At 42.0% G+C, this 19,656-nt stretch overlaps 1 protein-coding gene across 1 annotated transcript in view; it reads right to left on the reverse strand.

Moving 5' to 3' along the window:
• LOC126981704 (oxysterol-binding protein 1-like) overlaps positions 1-19,656 on the reverse strand; it is a 172,285-nt gene that overhangs the window by 27,943 nt on the left and 124,686 nt on the right. The window contains exons 7-11 of the mRNA XM_050833138.1: positions 16,746-16,873; positions 13,430-13,546; positions 9,561-9,752; positions 7,746-7,829; positions 6,681-6,842 (exon numbers count right to left, since the gene is read on the reverse strand). Coding sequence (XP_050689095.1) covers positions 6,681-6,842; positions 7,746-7,829; positions 9,561-9,752; positions 13,430-13,546; positions 16,746-16,873 — 683 coding nt within the window. The remainder of the gene's footprint in view (positions 1-6,680; positions 6,843-7,745; positions 7,830-9,560; positions 9,753-13,429; positions 13,547-16,745; positions 16,874-19,656) is intronic.

Consider the following 19,656-nt stretch of genomic DNA (forward strand, 5'->3'; position numbering starts at 1 on the left):
AAACACTACACACCTCCACCACCACCCCACAGAAGGTAAAGAAACATGCTCCTCCACATATCCTTCCACATGACAGTAGCTTTCTCTCCACCACGCTGCTTCCTCCGCCCTCCACGCATTTCAAGGTGGTCCCCCTGCTGCAAACCGTACGCCCTCCACCTAACATATCTGATGATAGTGACTTCTCGATGCCGGAAATGATAAAGTTTACTATAGATGACGTGATGCAACCTTCCAAGTCTATACTTCTGCCGCAGACGAGACCGAAGAAAGAGACGAAGGAAGAGACGATGGACGCCTCAGCCCGCCCACGAGACCTGTCCTTAGCACCATCAGACCATGCAGTGACAACAACAACAATGCTTACAGTGGTGCCAATGGAGAAGACGACATATGGCACCACTGAAAACCCTGCAACACCGAGGACTGAGGACGTGGAGATTGCAAACACCACCACAACATCACCGCCTCCACTAACATCACCACAGGCCTTCACGACAACACTACACATCCCGGAGAGTAGGACAACACCACTCACCACCACTCAGGCTTATCAAGAGTCATCACCAGTGCCTGTCATCACCGCTATGCCCTCAATAACGGACGCGCACACAAGCCAGCGTCCTCCCTTCTCGTCAACTCGGAAATTCACTCCATCCCATATTTCAACCACACATTCACCCCACCGAGAATGGATCGATGGAAGGGAGGTAAAAACGCAAAGGGGAAATGAGGATAAGAACACAGAGGATAAAGGAAGGCATGAGGAAGGAGACAGCGCCATAGATGATAGTTTTTCCTCATCATCCTCACCGCACGTCACCATCATTGAAGCCACACCCATGCCGGAAGATGGTGAGGTCTACCCAACGGTGAAATTTTTTAGGACGTTCACCTCAACCTCCTCCTCTTCATCATCATCATCATCATCACCCACATCCTCACCATTCCCAACCTCCTCCTCCACCTCATCCTCATCCTTCACCTCACCAAATAAGGAACGCAACCAAAGCAACCAGGGTAAGACAACGGTTGAGTCACCCCATTCCTCCCCATCACCACCACCATCACCACCGTCACAACCCACCACCAGCACGCGCAATGTTCCCCCGTGGTTCTTAAAACGCCCAGAGGAGAAGCAACACCAAGTCACCTCAGGGGCATCAGAGAGAACGTCAGGTTTTAGGAGTAACCGCAGGAAAGTTAACCAACATCAGTCTAGTCCACACACGTCTCGGGGTCTGGGCACAGGACGGTCCACAGCTGTTTCTCTTCCTGTGGTAAAGACTCACGTAGGCTTAGACCGCACCACCTCCACAGCCACACCCAAGGGACAGGATACAGGGCGGTCTTTCCCCACCACATCCCAGTCTCCAGACCACCAAAGAGAGCAAAGAAGCCACACCTCCTCAGCACAAAGGAAGGAAACGCACACCAACCACCCCTTCATGGCCACATCCCTATTGTCTTCAAGTAAGGAAAAACAGGCTGGTCACTCCTTCACAACCACACCAAATCGCAAAAGAGAGGAAAGCCACACCATATCACCTCAAATAAAGGAAACACACGCCAGCCACCCCTTCACAACCACATCCCTCTCAAGCCAACAGAAGTCTACCAGCCACCCCTTTACGACCATATCCCTGCTCCCTGCAGCTAAAAAAGAACCGACTAGCCACCCTTTCATCACCCTGTCAACGCCTACAAAGGATAAAGAGACAGTCACTCCCTTCACTGCCAGACCACACGAGAAAGAGTCAAGTCAGGCCGACACCACAAGCCCGTCAGCCTCGAGGGGTAAACACATTAGCCATGCCTTCACCTCCTCATCCTTGTCAGCCCCGAGACTTGACCAGACCAAAGGAAGAGGAGATGCAAGGACCCAAGGAAAAGGTGAAGAGTCCAAGATTGAATTTGGGAAGATGCAAAATGAGGATGTAAAGGAGATAAATAAGGAGGGAAAGGATGAAGAGATGGAGGATGGGAAGATAGATAAGGAGGAAGAAGAGAAGGAAAAGATGGATATATGGGAATTATTGGACAGTAATTTATTCCCATTAACAGTAACAACCAAACCACTAACAACAACAACAACAACAACAACGACAACAACTAGACAGCCAAGGTTAACATCCATCCAGCGAATTCGTAACTTCATGGCCGAGAAGATAAATAAAATGAGAAGTAAAAGCAACACCACCACCACCACCACCACTACCCACATCCCCACCACCACCACCACCACCACACAACCACCCTCACCACCACCACCAGAGGGCACCACCACACCGACACAAAACATCAATGCTCGTCAATTCCCTGGCTTCTCCCCCAAGTCCTTTACATCCTATAGGACTCTCCTCGCCCACAGAAGGAAAACATCAACCACAACACCCTCCACCACCACCAGGACTCCAAGACAAAGCAGAGGTCAAACAGCAAGGACCTCCACCACTAAGCATCCCACCTCTCCACCCCCCATCCTACAGTCCCCAGAAGTCCTACCAGTGGAGGGGAGAGGATTTAAGGACCTCCCTGACCTAATTGACCTCCTCAGCTGGGAATCCACTCGCCTCAGATCCACAAAGGAGGATATGGAGAGTGACCTTGAACCCGACCTTGACCCTGACTACCCAGATGACCTCACTGCAGAAGGCTCCAGCATATCCCGTACCCAGGTGTCCCCCAGATTGGATACGGACACCCTGGGGTCACGAGAGATGGGACAGAGGGCCAAGACAGGTAAAGGAGGAGGAGGAGGAAGAGGGGGACGAGGAAGAGAAGGAGGTGTGCATATCTCCCCGGGGTATGCCTCTACGGACTGGAGTCACCCCCCACGCAAGGTACGCCACATCTTCCCCGTCAAACACCGTAAAAGGAGTGCTCAGGGGGCATTCAGTGGCTTAGGTTTGCTAAAAATGCTTCCTTCCATCAAGTATCAGTTCTTATATGAAATGATGGTGCATCAAATGAAGTCTTGAGGCTGAGCAGAATAAGTGCAATAAGAGGCATGATATTCTTTTTTTTCCTCTCTGTCTATAAGTCCTTCCATCCATCGAGCATCAGTTCCCTCATAAAGAGTACAATGATAAGAAGAATTATATTTTTTCTGTTATGTCCTTCCATGAAACAAGTGCCAGTTTTTGTACGAGATTATGATGCTTAACCAAGTAGCAGCGGGGATCATGTTTTTTAATGGTCCCTCCAAGCGAGAAAAATGAGAAAAACTCACCCCACACACAAACCATTTCATAATACATATCAAAGCATTTGTGATCAGATTATGTATCATCAATTTTTGGGGATTTATATCATGGCACAAATTTGGCCCGTCGCTGCTACACAGTAAAGCCACAAATTTGGCCCGTCGCTGCAACCGGGTTAAAAAAAAAAGCAAACAGGTAAAAAGTCCCATCAGGTAACACATAGCTAACCCCTTGTCTTGCAGGCTGAGGACACTGACAAGACACAGAGGCACTGACCCACACTGACAAACTCCCACACAGCCGACCTTCCCTCCCTCTCCCTCCCTCCACTCATCTGGGAATAAGAAACCTTCCTCCGGGGACATTCAAGGTGCACAAGGTCTGAAGAGGAGCAGCTTAATATTTATCTGCTGTTTTGTGGATGTAAATAGCACTGTACCTTTGTGAGGCTCTTAATTAGTACAACATTAACAGGTGTAGTGAATGTTATCTATAAATGTTGTGATTATTGTTACTGTTATATGTAGTCTGTAGCCTTCAGCCAGTCAGGAAGTATGCAATTATTTTTTTGGTGGTAATGGAGACAGAAACACAAGACTCCCCAAAAGAAAAACACAAGATGCCAAACGAGGGCAGTCAAATTTGGTTTCACTCATCTTGTTCACTCCCCTGATGAAGGAGTTTGAGTCACAGAAAAGGGGAATGGCCTCTTGTTCACTCCCCTGATGAAGGAGTTTGAGTCACAGAAAAGGGGAATGGGCTCTTGTTCACTCCCCTGATGAAGGAGTTTGAGTCACAGAAAAGGGGAATGGGCTCTTGTTCACTCCCCTGATGAAGGAGTTTGAGTCACAGAAAAGGGGAATGGCCTCTTGTTCACTCCCCTGATGAAGGAGTTTGAGTCACAGAAAAGGGGAATGGCCTCTTGTTCACTCCCCTGATGAAGGAGTTTGAGTCACAGAAAAAGGGAATGTCCTCTTGTTCACTCCCCTGATGAAGGATTTGAGTCACAGAAAAAGGGAATGGCCTCTTGTTCACTCCCCTGATGAAGGAGTTTGAGTCACAGAAAAGGGGAATGGCCTCTTGTTCACTCCCCTGATGAAGGAGTTTGAGTCACAGAAAAGGGGAATGGCCTCTTGTTCACTCCCCTGATGAAGGAGTTTGAGTCACAGAAAAGGGGAATGGCATCTTGTTCACTCCCCTGATGAAGGAGTTTGAGTCACAGAAAAGGGGAATGGTCTCTTGTTCACTCCCCTGATGAAGGAGTTTGAGTCACAGAAAAAGGGGAGTGGTCTCTTGTTCACTCCCCTGATGAAGGAGTTTGAGTCACAGAAAAGGGGAATGGCCTCTTGTTCACTCCCCTAATGAAAGAGAGCTTGAATCATTTAATGAAGAATTGCCTCCAACTTGATCCCCTAATGAAGGAGTTTGAGTCATTGAACCCGGTAGCAGCGGGGATCATGTTTCTTAATGGTCCCTCTAAGCGAGAAAAATGAGAAAAAATCATGACTCACACAAACCATTTCATTATATATATCAAAGCATTTGTGATCAGATTATGTATCATCTATTTTGGGGGGTTTAAATCATGGCACAAATCTGGCCCGTCGCTGCTACCGGGTTAAAGAAGAATTGCCTCCTACTTGATCCCCCAATGAAGGAGTTTGAGTCATTTAATGAAGAATGGCCTCTTATTGTTCATAGATACAATGCACCACTAAACTGTTTCCAGCTTTCACTACACAGCTCCCTTCTCAAGTAGACAGAAATAATGCATGAATATAATGTGAAAAAGCTGTGCAGTCTATTATATAATGTATCTGTATTACCTCAAGGTCCTATTGTATTATCTCCACTGCCTGGCTGATATATTTGTTGATACAGTATTAGGTTTCATACTTTTATTATCTGTTAATTTTTTGTTGTTGTTGTTGTAAATATGTTGTACTTTGAAAATATAAATGATAACTGTTGAACTGTTTGTTGTCTTCTGGTACAAAAAATAGTTACTTTGTCGATGTAAACTTTCCTTCTTAATTCATTCACCCATTTCAAATCCCTTCTTCATTTCCCAACTAAATTTGTACATTCCATTCATTCCCATCTTGATTCTGTGCATTCCTTTCATTCCCATCTTAATTCTGTGCATTCCTTTCATTCCCATCTTGATTCTGTGCATTCCTTTCATTCCCATCTTAATTCTGTGCATTCCTTTCATTCCCATCTTAATTCTGTGCATTCCTTTCATTCCCATCTTAATTCTGTGCATTCCTTTCATTCCCATCTTAATTCTGTGCATTCCTTTCATTCCCATCTTAATTCTGTGCATTCCTTTCATTCCCATATTATTTCCATGCAGTTTTTTCATGGCTCCTTTCTTTCTTTTATCTATTTATCTATTTTCCACATCTGATGAGGCAGTGAAGGCCAAACAAAAAAGAATGAGGATAAAAAAATAAAAAAAATAAGAGATCGAGAAATCCAGAAGATTATTCAGAAAAGGTTCATAAGGTGTCCTGCAGCTCCCCTCTGTTTGGTTGTCTCTCCTCACAGGCTTACAAAACCCCCCTCTGCTGCTTTCTCATGTGACACAATCTCTTCATATCAGCTCTCACCATTTTTCGCACGACAGATGCCACATACAGATATACACTACATGCAATTAGGTTTTCATTTTATTTTTTGGTCCAGCTCAAATGTTTTATTTTCAGAGGAATTGACACTCAGGAGAATATGTACCATGATGATTACTATTGGTGTTATTATTATTACACTCTGGCCTTCAACCACACAGAAACTCACCCCAGACAGCACACAATCATCCAGACTTAGGTTAGGTTAGGTTAGGTTAGGTTAGGTTAGGTTAGGTTAGGTTAGGTTAGGTTAGGTTAGGTTAGGTTAGGTTAGGTTAGGTTTGGTTTGGTTTGGTTTGGTTTGGTTTGGTTTGGTTTGGTTTGGTTTGGTTAGGTTAGGTTAGATTAGGTTAGGTTGAATTATTAAGGTGTTCATCAAATTTTACACTTCACCCTTTCAATTAATTAACACACACATCACAAAAAAGTGGAAAAACTCACCCCTGACAGCACACAATCATCTAGACTTAGGTTAGATTATGTTAGGTTGAATTAAGGTGTTCATCAAATTTTACACTGCACCCTTTCAATTAGTTAACACACACATCACAAAAAAGTGGGAAAATCAATTATGAATATGAATACTTGTCAAAATAAGCTACAAATATGAATAATTGTCAAAATGGAGACTGACAGACATTAAATATTTTGCAGTTGTTCACATCAATACCTTGCCTCCATTCATTTCTGATATGATTCTCTTTTCTCTGTACATCCTTTCCTATTTACAGGGAAGGTCAGTCATTCCTCAAATAAGTATCAAATGGAACGGTGCACACAAACAAGTAAACTAATTCCACAGACAAAACAAAGCCGTTCACCCGTCCCCCCGTCCCTTCTTTACCTGTTCGCTGACGGCCCGCCAGCCCAGGTCGTCTGTGCGGTCACACTCGTAGGTCTCGCCCAGCAGGGGGTTGAAGGGCTTGGCCGTGCGCAGCGCTGTGGTGGCGTACGAAGAGACTGTGAATGCTGCGACGAGGGACAACTGTTCACAGGAGTCCTCAATCTGTGGAGGAGGGATGGAGTGTGGGTGATGAGGTGCTGGTGAGGGATAGGCTAAGGTGGATCAGGTTGAGTTAGATCAGGTCAATGGTGGTGAAGTGAGGAAGGTCCGGGTAACATACGGGTGGTGGGTAGGGTAAGAGATATAGTCACCTTATCTTATAATTTTCTTAACTGAAAATTTCTTGCTCTTTCTGTGAAGTTATCTCTCAAGTTTAAGGTTTAACCCGGTAGCAGTGATGGGCCAAATTTGTGGCTTTGCCGTGTACCAGTGACAGCCCAAATTCTTGCCTTAACCTGAACCCCCCAAAAAGAGGATACATAAACTGATCACAAATGTGTTGATACATATAATATAATGGTTTGCGTGAGTGACGTTTTTTCACATTAATTCGCTTAGAGGGGCCTTTATGAAACATGATCCCCTCAGCTACCGGGTTAAGGTTCTCTGAAGGTACATACTTATCAGGTTTAAGCCAACCTTATATCTGACCATTAGGTGGTCACTGGATATAAGTTTAAGTGATGTTACATCTTCCACTATGTCTGGATTTCAAGTGGGAATAAAGGCAGTTTCCTTTCTGGTCTCTCCATCAGAGATTCTCCACATGCATTTCTCATTCACTTCTTTATGGAAAAGTGTGTTCATAACTCTAAGCCTATTTCTTTTTACAAGTTTTAATTGATCTCACCTCTTGTTTCTTGTTTCTAACAAAATATTGACAAATGCTCTTTCACAAGTATATCTGATGAAAATAAACACTCATACACACATATCTTTCAAATATTTATGGCAGACACATCCCAAACCCTTAATCTGGCAACACTTATCACCACCTCCTCCACCATGGCCGCCACTTTACAGCTTTACGAGCCTCACCTCGCCTCACCTGTGGCCCAGACTCACCTGTGCTGCTCTGTCCAGGATGTCACTGTACTCAAAGTCTTCTGTGAGTCTTTGCAGGAACGATAACGGTTCACTGAAGTTCACCTGACGAGGGAAAGAACACAGGTGATATAAGTGGACATGAAAACTGAAGGAAATAGGGAAATCATCAAATGAGACTGTTTAACCCTTTTACTGCTGGTAGCCGGAGAAACGTCCACAGCCTTATGCCAATTTTCAGCTAAAATATGAAATATTACAGAAAATAATGTTAACCCCATTTTATGATGCGCTTCAACAAGTGGAATATTATGCCCTCATCTAATTCATGTGGTGTATAATAATATACTGTTCTTTTGTTTGGTGGTCAAAGAACATGTAAAATATTTTCTTCGTCATACAATATAAAAACAAAAACATTAAATATTTTTTTTCACTGTTTCGGTATGCTTCAAGAGATAGCCATGATATAGTTTTCCGGTGTGAGATGAGTACATCAAAATAATAATGACAAATAACAATAACAATAACACCGGGTTACAAAAAAAATATATATTTATAAGTTGTCTAATTTTTTTCAACATGACGCCCGTTTCTCTTGACCAGGTCAGATTTTTGTGTTGTCAGTTTTTTAAAAATCCGATCTTATAACTAAACTGATTACATTTTTGTGACATTTTCGGTTGATTATTGTTAATATTTTTCATCCAAAATTGGTATTTAAGATAAAAAAAGATTGTTTTCTAACACAATTCATTAATTAAATGTTACAAAAATTGATAAGTGTACATTGAATAGTAGACATTGATAAAGGTAAGTACATGTAAACTGGATATTAGGTCATCATTGTTCAAAATTCAGGGCATGAACTTCTGTTTCTTCGAACTCCTAGAATGCTCAGCGGTAGGGATGTCTCTCTTCAGAGTCCAACAGTAATCAGCCATCATGACTGCATCCCAGCGTCCCTGATACCTGGTCTCCATCTCTTCCATGTCCTGATGGAATCTCTCCCCCTGCTCGTCGCTCATTGATCCCAGATTCTCAGGAAACCGATCCATGTGTGAGAATAAGTAATGCAACATCCGAGGTTTGTGAAAGCAGTCAGCATATTGGTGATAAGTTCTGTGCAGTTCCTGGCCTTCTTGTTGCCAATAAAGTTCTTCATGACAAGAACAAAAGCCTTCCACGCTTCCAGTTCCACTTCGTTCAGACTCTGGATCTCTGACGAGCTGACAGAGTCGAGGACCATAAAAAATGCCAGCTTTCAACTTCTCCATGGTCAATCCTGGAAAAGCGTGACACAAGTGAAACAGCCTTTGGTGAATTGTTTGATCAAGCTGAGCCTGATGTGCAGCAGTGGAAAGAGTATCCTGTCTCTGTCCACCAGAGGGTTGTTTATGACGTTCCTTGCTCTGCAAGCCACCAACTCCTTCCGTACGGGCCGGTCCTTCTTCGTGTAATGCTGAGCTTTGTCCCTACTATCCCACATGCACAGAAAGCATGGGTACTTGGTGAACCCGGACTGTTGTCCCAACAAAATACAAAAAATACCAGTTAGTCAAAAATTCGTGCACATAAACTCTTCAGAATTCAAAGAAATAAGAAAGAATTTTGCCTCATAAAAATAGAAAATACCCGAACGTGTAAAAGAAAAAACTAAAAAATATCATATGGCGATAGATAAAAAAGTTGACCTGATTATACTATAATAACACCATGTTTGATATTTCGAGGTATTGGCGACCCCAAGAAAAATGCTTGGCAACCCCACTTGGGGTCGTGACCCCAGGGTTGGGAAAAGGGGACCTAGGTGAAGACAACCAGGCAAACACTCACAGGCATGGGTATCTTGGACAGCTCCTTGCCGATGCAGTTCTTCATGATGGACCAGAGGTTGATGGGGTAGTTGGGCTTGTCCGGCACCCGCACCCGGCGCTGACGCTTGGGCCTGCCGTTGGCCTGCTTCCCCTCGGGCTCCGTCGGCGTGGTGGCCTGAGACCCATTCAGGCTGGCCATCTCCTCACTCAGCTGTGGAGAGGGGGGTGACCTGGTATGACCTCATGACCTCTGGGACTATAAACATGTGGAGGGGTGACCTAGTGTGACCTCATGACCTCTGGCTCTTGAAAGGGTGACCTGGTGTGACCTCATGACCTCTAAGACTATTAACATGTGGAAGGTTGACCTACTGTAAGCTTATGACCTCTGGAACTCTAGGACTATAAATATTATGGGTGACTTTGTGTGACCTCATGACCTTTGATTCTGACTATAAACATGTTGGGGGTGACCTAGTGTGACCTCATAGCCTTGTAATCTGTAGCTCTTAAGGACTTTTTAAAATATTGGACTTTAAGACTTCATAATTGATCTCTGACTTTAGTTTAAGGGATGTTGATGGCCATGACCTTGTATGTTTTTTTATCATCTCCTTAAATTTGCTTTTTCTTATTTCAATCTTGCTTTTTTATCACCTCAATCTTACTTTTCTTGTTTTTAAGTGATACAAACAGCTGTAATCAGGGGTAACTTTCTTTCCTCAGTTTTGGTCTTCAAGTTGTGTGGTGCTGGGGGGAGCCTGTCCTTGAGGGCCTGAATGGTAATGGCAATATTCAACTGATAAAGAAAACTAAACAATCAAAATTTGACACCATAAATTCAACAACCGTGACACATCAAAAATACTTCAATTCTCATACAAAAAGGGTGATTATATACAATACATGAAGGGTGTTTATAGTGTTTCAGTATTCACAGCTTCAGACGAACATGCTAAACTTTAACAGGTATAAACAACTTCTGTCTTCCAACAACCATAGAATAAGTACAGTAGGATCCCGCCAAGAACGATTTCCATAATAATGTTTTTGACGGTAATGGCAAGTTGAAATAGAAGAGAAAATAAGTGATAGGAAGGGTCTGAACGGGAAGAATGGGTGACCGTCCCGGGGCGGCAGCACCAATAACTCTTTGTACGTGTATTTGAATGTCATGCAAATAAAGTTTTCATTTAAAGTTTCTCAGCAGCAATTAGACATCACTGGCAAGATCCTGTTGTGTTCAGTAAACTCTTGCTGAGATTAATCATGCAGACTCCTGACAGATCTTTCCTCCGTCAACACATCAGGTGGAATATTTTCACATCTGTCAACTAATGCATCATTTATAAGCTCTCCAATTTTCATTAAAATGGTAGAGGAAGAAGCTTAACCCTTTCATTGCTAAGCGCTCGCAACGAGACTATCCCCTCAGGCGCGCTTGGGCACCCCAGCGGGGGAAGGGGATCTCTTTTAACTGCTATATCTCAAAAACTATTCATCACAGTTACAAAACAAAAACACCATTGGAAAGAGGAGGCCAAGATCTATAAGATTCGGTTATGTAAGCCTCTCCTGCGAATGTACAGGCATTTTCAGGGGGTGTTTTTTGCAGTGAGTGCGACTGGCGCTCACAGCGAGCTTTTAGCACCACCAGCAAGTGACGCTAGTGCTCGCTCTTTTAACTGCTGTATCTCAAAAACTATTCATCATGGCTAAAAACAAAAACACCATTGGAAAGAGGAGGCCAGGATCTGTACGATTCAGTAATGTAAGCCTCTCCTGCGAAAGTACAGGCACGTTCATTGGGTGTTGCCTGTGAAGAAGTACATTTATATGTGCGCGACGGTCAGCCGAATGGCAACTACTGTAGATCTCTTGATGATGGGGTGCTGGCAGGGCAGTATTGCCAACTGCAAAGTTTACAACTATTTGGTCAAAATATCAGTCATGTGATAAGTGAAGCTATGCAAAAATGTTGCTATATTGGTCAACAACATCCACCAGTTGCTCGTCTGTAGATTTTCCGCGCTGGGCTGACATGATTTTCCACCAAATTTAGTGAAGAACCCACTCAATTGGTAATCCTGTGTTGTGAGAATTAGTGTTGGAACACACTCATTCGCAGGAGATTTGAGTGCAGCTGGAGCTTGCAGCGAGCATTTAGCACCACCAGCAAATACGCCTAACGCTCGCTGCGAGCGTTTAGCAATGAAAGGGTTAGGGGAAAAAAAAAAAGCCTGCTAGGCACTGCTTCATGGGGAATGTTTTCATCTTCTTGCCAGACTCTGTGGACGCTGTCATCTTCTTAACCCATCACAACGCATCTTTTCAACCTTCAGCCAGTTTCTGCTTTAGTCTCATCTCCACAAATAATTGCTGTTTGTAAGATTTACTCTCCCAAAACACTGTAATGATTTTAAGAATATTTTCACTGACACCGACATACAAGACCTCCCCTGCAAATGTTGGACTGGCAAGCTTTTGGGGGTGGTAAGTGACTGAGGAGCTTCACAGTTATATTAATTTTGGGTGTTCTCGGTAGCAAGAGTTTACTGTATCGAATACGAAGTGCTTTATGAACCAATTGAAAGTACTAGCTCATTGACATCTATAATTAAGAAACCCAAAGTAAATACTGTCCAAAATTTGAGTACCATTCTACTTGAGGCATTATTGTTTAAGGTGTCCCAAAATGCATATCAGAAATGATTTTGCAGACATGGCCTACAGAAATACAGGAGAGGCAGGACCTGAAGATGCTAAAAACTGGAAAGTGAGGCATTACAATGAATCTCACTGCATTCACTACAGAGCGAAAAAATCCAGCAGCAGCATTCATACTTGCAGATGCACAAGCAGACAATAAAAAAGTGCAAAAATGTATTCTCAAAAACAGGAACAAAAGAAATGATGTCAGTTCAGCCTTTGCACTGATTGCATAACCTGCTCAGTGCAAATAAAATAAAATATTAAAAACAGGTAAAATTACAGGTGAGAAACTGATGGTGAAATAGTTACAAGTCCACAGGCATCATAAACAGGTGGAATGAAGCATGCAAGATAACCACAGCCAAAACAAGAAGAAAAACACACAGAGAACCAGCAAAAAGCATTACTGAGAATACAAAGAACAAGATTGAGAACAAAAACAAGCATCAACAAAATAACAATGTAGGAGAAGAAATGAAGGAAAGAAGATTCAGACACAGCAGGATGTTAATGATCAATATGAAAAAAGATGAAGAGGGAGAAGGAAGAGAAGAGCAGGAACAAGAAACACTCAACAAAATAATGGAGGAAGAGGAGAAGAAGTAAATGAAGGAAGACTCTGACATGGCAGGAAACAGATGACAAATATGAAAAGAAGAGGAAGAGGAAGAAGAAAAAGAGCAAGATAAAGAAATATTCAGACATAGCAAGAAAAAATGACATATATGAAAAAAAAGAAGAGGAAGAGGAAAAAGTAAAAGAAGGGCAAGATAAAGAAATATTCAGACATAGCAAGAAAAAATGACATATATGAAAAAAGAGGAAGAGGAAAAAGTAAAAGAAGGGCAAGATAAAGAAAGATTTAGACATAGCAAGAAAAAATGACATATATGAAAAGAAAAAAGAGGAAGAGGAAAAAGAAAAAGGGCAAGATCAAGAAAGTTAGAGTCAAGATCAAGAAAGATTTAGACATAGCAAGAAAAAATGAAATATGAAAAAAAAGAAGCAAGAGGAAGAAGAAAAAGAACAACAAGATCAAGAAATTCAATCAAAAAATGAAGAGGGAAAAGAAGAAATAAACATAAGAAGAAGAAAAAGAGGAGCAGAAGCGTCCCAAGACATAGCAGCAGCAGGAGGAGGAGGAGGACAAGCATTGGATAAACCCGGACAACTTACGCTATAGCTACTGTCAGTGTTGTCTTTCCTCATGATGACCTGTACAGTGTTGTCCTGAGCCTCGCCCTCGCTGCTGGACGCTGACACTGTGTCCCCTACTCCCTGACCCTCTGACACCTGCATCACCACCACCACCATCACCATCATCACCACCGCCACACAGACCCCAGAACAAAGGACTCAAGTTACTCACAGGTTCACGAAAGCTTCAGGCACAAGTTTTACTCACACAGTTAAGTTTAAGTCTGTTTATTGAGTTAGTGGAGGTTGCTTTTTAATTCTGATCCCTTTCTGTAGCTTCCAGACTAAACTGAAATAATTTACTAGGCTTTTTTTATTTCCAGCCTCTGCACCCAAAAATATATATTGTATCCGTGGTTCTTATTTTTTTTACAATTTTGCAATTTTTTTTATTCCCAGCTTGTATGTGAAAATGAATATCAGTCCAGAACAAATATATCTCCCTGTTTTTCATCTCTCATACATTCCTTTTATCATTACCATGATTTTATATCAATCAACGAGTTTTAAGGAGTTGACCAGATTCCAAACTTCTGTTTGGAAGAGAATATCAATTAAAAAAGTAACTCCCTGGTTCTGATTGCTCAGACATTTTTCTACCATTTATTGTTCCTAAGGATTTGTATCAGTCTATGAGTCTTATCAATTTTTCCTCAAATACAGATTTATAACAAAACCTCCACAAACACAAAAAAGACTGACTCCTTTACTCATAATTTACTCCTTTATGAGGCTTCCCTTCCCTTCCCTGCCCGGCCTGTCCTGATACTCTACAAGACAAACAAAAATACAGAGAGGGGAAAGTACACAAAAATATTGTGGACAAAAATCATTACATACAAAACAAAGGTTACTACTACACAGCTGAAAAATGGAAGACTCTAAGAGGGGAAGGAAAGAAGAATTGAGGGAAGCATCAGCGCTGGTCTCCTGGGGAAAAATTCTAGACGATAAATGCAAAATGGGGAAGAGGATATAAATTTTGACCTTTGGAGTTAAAATCTAATGTGGATGTGCTCAAAACTGGGCATCTCTACTTTCTGTGCAGGGTAACTTGGCAGGGAAGCCCCGCCCCCTCACCCACCACCCATCAATCAGCTGCACTCTCCCTCCAAGCATCCACCAATCACGTGAGTCAGGCAGGGGGAGGGGGCGGGGCTTACTGATCCAGCTAGCCAGTGACGTGCTTTGAAAGAGGACAAGGGAAAGGGAGCTCATCCATGAAGCTAATTTGGGAATATATAAAAAACTTTGGGTGTAAAAATATTGAAAAATATTGAAAATTCAGCTTATGACTAGGAATGCACAGGGAAATGGTGTTCTCTACGCACCATCATAAATATAGTGCATTCATTACAAGGGGTAGGATATTGTGCACTGTAGGACTATGATGGGAATAATGGGAGGAGATAAAGAGTGAGCAAACAGGAAGAGGTGTGAATCAACAATATCAAAACCCATAATGAGCCAGCAAAGGTAATTTACAGGTTAATAGAAAAATTCTTGCAGACAAATTTTTCATAATAATCAAGTAGCGGAAATTTTTTCAGCATAATCCTACATTTCTAGCGACCTACTTATGCCAACCTAAAAATGTCCCACAGCAAACCAGACTTTCTTGGCCCAATGTACACAGCAACATTCATATTTTAGTCAGGAACTTTTTTTCCACTAAGAAAAAAAAGCAGATAAATATTAATCATCCCAGACAGAAATATATATACACTTTTGGCATATGACATTCAAAACACACACACGCACACGCACACGCACACACACACACACGCAGGTAAGGCCAACACAAACACACACTTCCCAACGCGTCATTAATCAACTAACTTAACTACCGCATTTGACGGCTTATTTGACGCACCCCACAATGTTGGCAGGCATGTGAAGAAAAATATAATACACGGGCTTGAACCACAAGTGTCAGGTGAAGATTTTTTGCCCAACATTCGTGTCATTCATTAAAGTTTCACATGTGTTCAGATCGTTATCAAATCCCAATACTTTACATTTAAACCCCTTGATATTTGCTGGGACCTACCAGAATTGGTCCTTCTTATAGACTCAAGGGCACTGCTTTGAGATGTAAACAAAAATGGCGGAGACAGCGACATTCAGAGGGGTAACGGGTATAGAGTTTGTGCATCATATTTCTTTATTATTATTCTACATGATAAGTCTAGTTGTTGTAATAATATAGTACATTTTTAAAACACAAGGACGTGTGAAATATCAAACTTGAATGTGCTTCAATGTTTGTTGAACACATATAAAGTAAGAATGTTAACAGATAAGCGCAAAATGGAGAAATAAGCACTGGTAAATATCGAATAATAACCCATCTTCTCAATATCTCGTCAATATTATCCATATATTGTTTGTGTTTATCAGTCAACAAAGTTAAACAGTTTTATGAAGAAGGTCTGTCTTGCCGCAATGAAACACAGCGTGTCTTGCGCGTGTTGTCAGGTTTGGTGTACAACCGTCCACTAGTTTGTTTAGGTACAAGCATCAAGTCACTTAATTTTCTTCCTGACTGGTGTCACTGTATATGAAGTAGTGGTAAGTACTACTGTTATACACTGTTACTTTAGAAAAGAGTTGCCGTTGTTGCTGTAAAAGCAATCGCCACATTGTTTACATTTATGGAGAGGTTTGCAGTTTAATTTCAGTGCCATTGCTGCACTAAAACTTCACTAGCCAGCGACCCAAAGCTGAACCTTGACCTGATAAGACGCAGGGTGATTTTCAGGGACATTGTTTAAGAAAAAAAGTGCATCTTATAAGCTGTCAAAATACGGTAACCAAACTATATACATACTGTAAGTACATTGACACATTTACACGTACCCCTCTCTCTCTCACTTGTTCTCACACCCACACACCTCTTTCTCTCTCTCACGTACACACACACACACACACACACACACACACACACACACACACACATCCTTTGCTTTCACACACTCACATGTCTCCCTCTCTCTCTCACACACATACATCTCTCGTTCTCACACGCCTACACATTTCTCTCTCTCTCTCTCTCTCTCTCTCTCTCTCTCTCTCTCACACTTACACATCTCTTCCTCTTACTCACAACCCCCAACACCTCTTTCTCTCCCACACACCTGCAACACATTGGAACTAGTTTATTTAAAATTGTTTATGTCTCAACCAAGCAAACAACTTTATATATGTACATTCACTCACCCAAGTCCCTCTCCCTCTCTCACTTTCACTCACTCTCTCACCCTCTTTCTCGCTCCCACACACCCGCCCCACACACCTGCGACACATTGGAGCTGGTGCGCTTGTGTGCCTGCCCTGTGTTGACATGGACAATGAAGTTCTCGGCGAGCTCCTCCAGGGCGTCCTCAAACTCATTCTCCTCCTCATCCTCACTGTGGCTGTGTCCTGTGGGGAGGGGAAGGGTTAGGGTGGCTGCGGTGAGGGGCTGTGCGAGCTGTGGCTTCCTGACTGACTGACTGACTGGCTGAGTGGCTGGCTAATGAACTACTTATAAGAGTGAATAGCTAGCTGGTTATCTTACTGACATTGTTTGGTTAGCAAATGATGTATAAGATTGACTGTGGCTGGGTAGTTATCTAAATGACTGATTGATAAGATGATTAAAAGATAGGATTAATGGGTGTTTGACTGACTAAATGACTAACTGATTGACTGACTGACTGACTAAATGACTGACTAAATGACTGACTAAATGACTAACTGACCGATTAACTGACTGACTGACTGAATGACTAAATGACTAACTGACTGATTAACTGACTGACTGACTGACTAAATGACTGACTGACTGAATAACTGACTGCCTAATTGACTGACTGACTGATTAACTGACTGACTGACTAAATGACTGACTGACTGACTGAATAACTGACTGCCTAATTGACTGACTGACTGATTAACTGACTGACTGACTGACTGAGTGTCTGACTAATTGATTGACTGACTGACTGACTGGCATGATAATCAAAAGACTGGATTGCTGACTGACAAACTAACTGACTAAATGACTGGCTGGCTGGCTATCTGACTGACTGATTGACTGATAAGTAGGATGACTAGCTGGTTAACAAACTGACTGACTAACTGACTGACTAACACAGGGTAATTTCTTGGTTAACTCTCATGGCAGCCAATACAACCAAATTTAAGTACCCATTTTGCTTCTTTTCTTATCCTGGCAGTCTTGTTTTGTTTTGTTTTTGTCCTAGCCGGCTTTTCTTTTTCTTTTTTCTTTTTTTTTCCTTTGAATTTTCTACTTTACTAAAAAAAATACAGCCTCCACTTCACCTTCTTAAACCCTCACGATCTCTTTCACTGTAGGAGCGAACGTTATTCATGAATTTAAATAAGCTTTCCAACTCGTCAAAACACTCATACAATGCAGGTAACACATGGACATTAAAACCAGGGTAACACTCCATTATATAAACAAAGAGGTGGTCAAAATTGCATACACTGGAAGGGAAGGAAATAGCCCATTGCAAGGTGTTAGTAGGTACAGGTAACCCTCAGCAAATTACACACACCTGTCACTTAAGAATCACTGTTAGTTAATGCATTTTCACACCTTCATATACCTGGAAACAACTACATACTTGTCCCCAATACATAATAACAGGTGTGTTTGAGTGTGTGTGTGTGTGTGTGTGTGAGAGAGAGAGAGAGAGAGAGAGAGAGAGAGAGAGAGAGAGAGAGAGAGAGAGAGAGAGAGAGAGAGAGAGAGAGAGAGAGAGAGAGAGAGAGAGAGAGAGAGACACAGACAGGCACTGATATATAGAAAAAAGAAAGATAAACAGAAAAAAAACAAAAAGTATCAAACACACAAAAAAAGAAATTACAAAATGTGAAAGAAAATGAGTTTCTTGAAAGAGCACAAATCCTTCATTACTAAAAAAATAAAAAAATAAATAAAAAAAAACTCCCTCATTTGTCCATCCAGGTGAGAGGTAAACGAGGTGGGGGCAGGCGAATGCAGGGCGTGGGAACAGGTGTCTTTACCATCAACAGGTGATTAACGAGCCTATCAGGTGTACAATTATCGGTAAATTAGATTCTCTCTCTCTCTCTCTCTCTCTCTCTCTCTCTCTCTCTCTCTCTCTCTCTCTCTCTCTCTCTCTCTCTCACACTTTCCTTCTCCCTCTCCCTCTCCCTTTCCCTTTCCTTCTCCCTCTCCCTCTCCCTCTCCCTCTCCCTCTCTCTCATTCCCTGCTGAAATCATGTACGTAATTAGATTCTTTGATGACATTATTATTAATCTCATCATGTTAATCTCATAAAACAGCAATGTAACTAATATATTATGAAAAAATACAGATAGAGACAGACATGAAGACTGATACATGGATAAGTAGGCAAGTAAGTATATCAGCAGAGAGATAAAGACAGGGAAACAGGAAGATAGATATAATAGACAGACAGACGGACAGATAGATACATAGATAGATAAATGAGCAGATGAAGACTGATAGATAATAGATAAGTGGATAGGCAGGTAATAACAAGAAGGATAAGACAGGTAGATAAAGATAGATGTACAGTTTGTGGTGGTGATTAGAGAAAAATATAAGGGTGAAATTATCGTGTGCAAAAAATGAATAAATAAATAAACAGTGCAAGATAAATTAGTTATGTGGGCAAAAGGAAAATAAAGTGTGTGTGTGTGTGTGTGTGTGTGTGTGTGTGTATGTGTGTGTGTGTGTGTGTGTGTGTGTGTAAAAAAAAAAATCAAGTTAGTGTGCAAAAATGAGTGAAAAATAACCTAAAAAAATCAGCAAATACTTAAATGTGTAAAAAATCTAACTCACTAAATGAATAGTTAGTGTGTAAATAATAAACAAATCATTCTCTCCCTTTACCAACGCTTCAGAATAAAAACTGGGTGAAGGGTTAAGAGATCTCAACCGCACCCTGCTATATTTTCTCCCATCCAGGTCTTCTGTAACCAAATATGGGAAGGGGTGTTAGGTTAGTGACGACAGCAACCTCACCCCACTATGTCACACCCCATCCATGCCTCCCATAACCAGAGGAAGGGGTGTAGGGTCAAATGACAACAACCTCACCCCACTATGTCACACCCCATCCATGCCTCCCATAGCCAGAGGAAGGGGTGTAGGGTCAAATAACAACAACCTCACCCCACTATGTCGCACCCCATCCATGCCTCC

The sequence above is a fragment of the Eriocheir sinensis genome, chromosome 49, assembly GCF_024679095.1.
Source record: "Eriocheir sinensis breed Jianghai 21 chromosome 49, ASM2467909v1, whole genome shotgun sequence".
NCBI classification, from domain to species: domain Eukaryota; kingdom Metazoa; phylum Arthropoda; class Malacostraca; order Decapoda; family Varunidae; genus Eriocheir; species Eriocheir sinensis.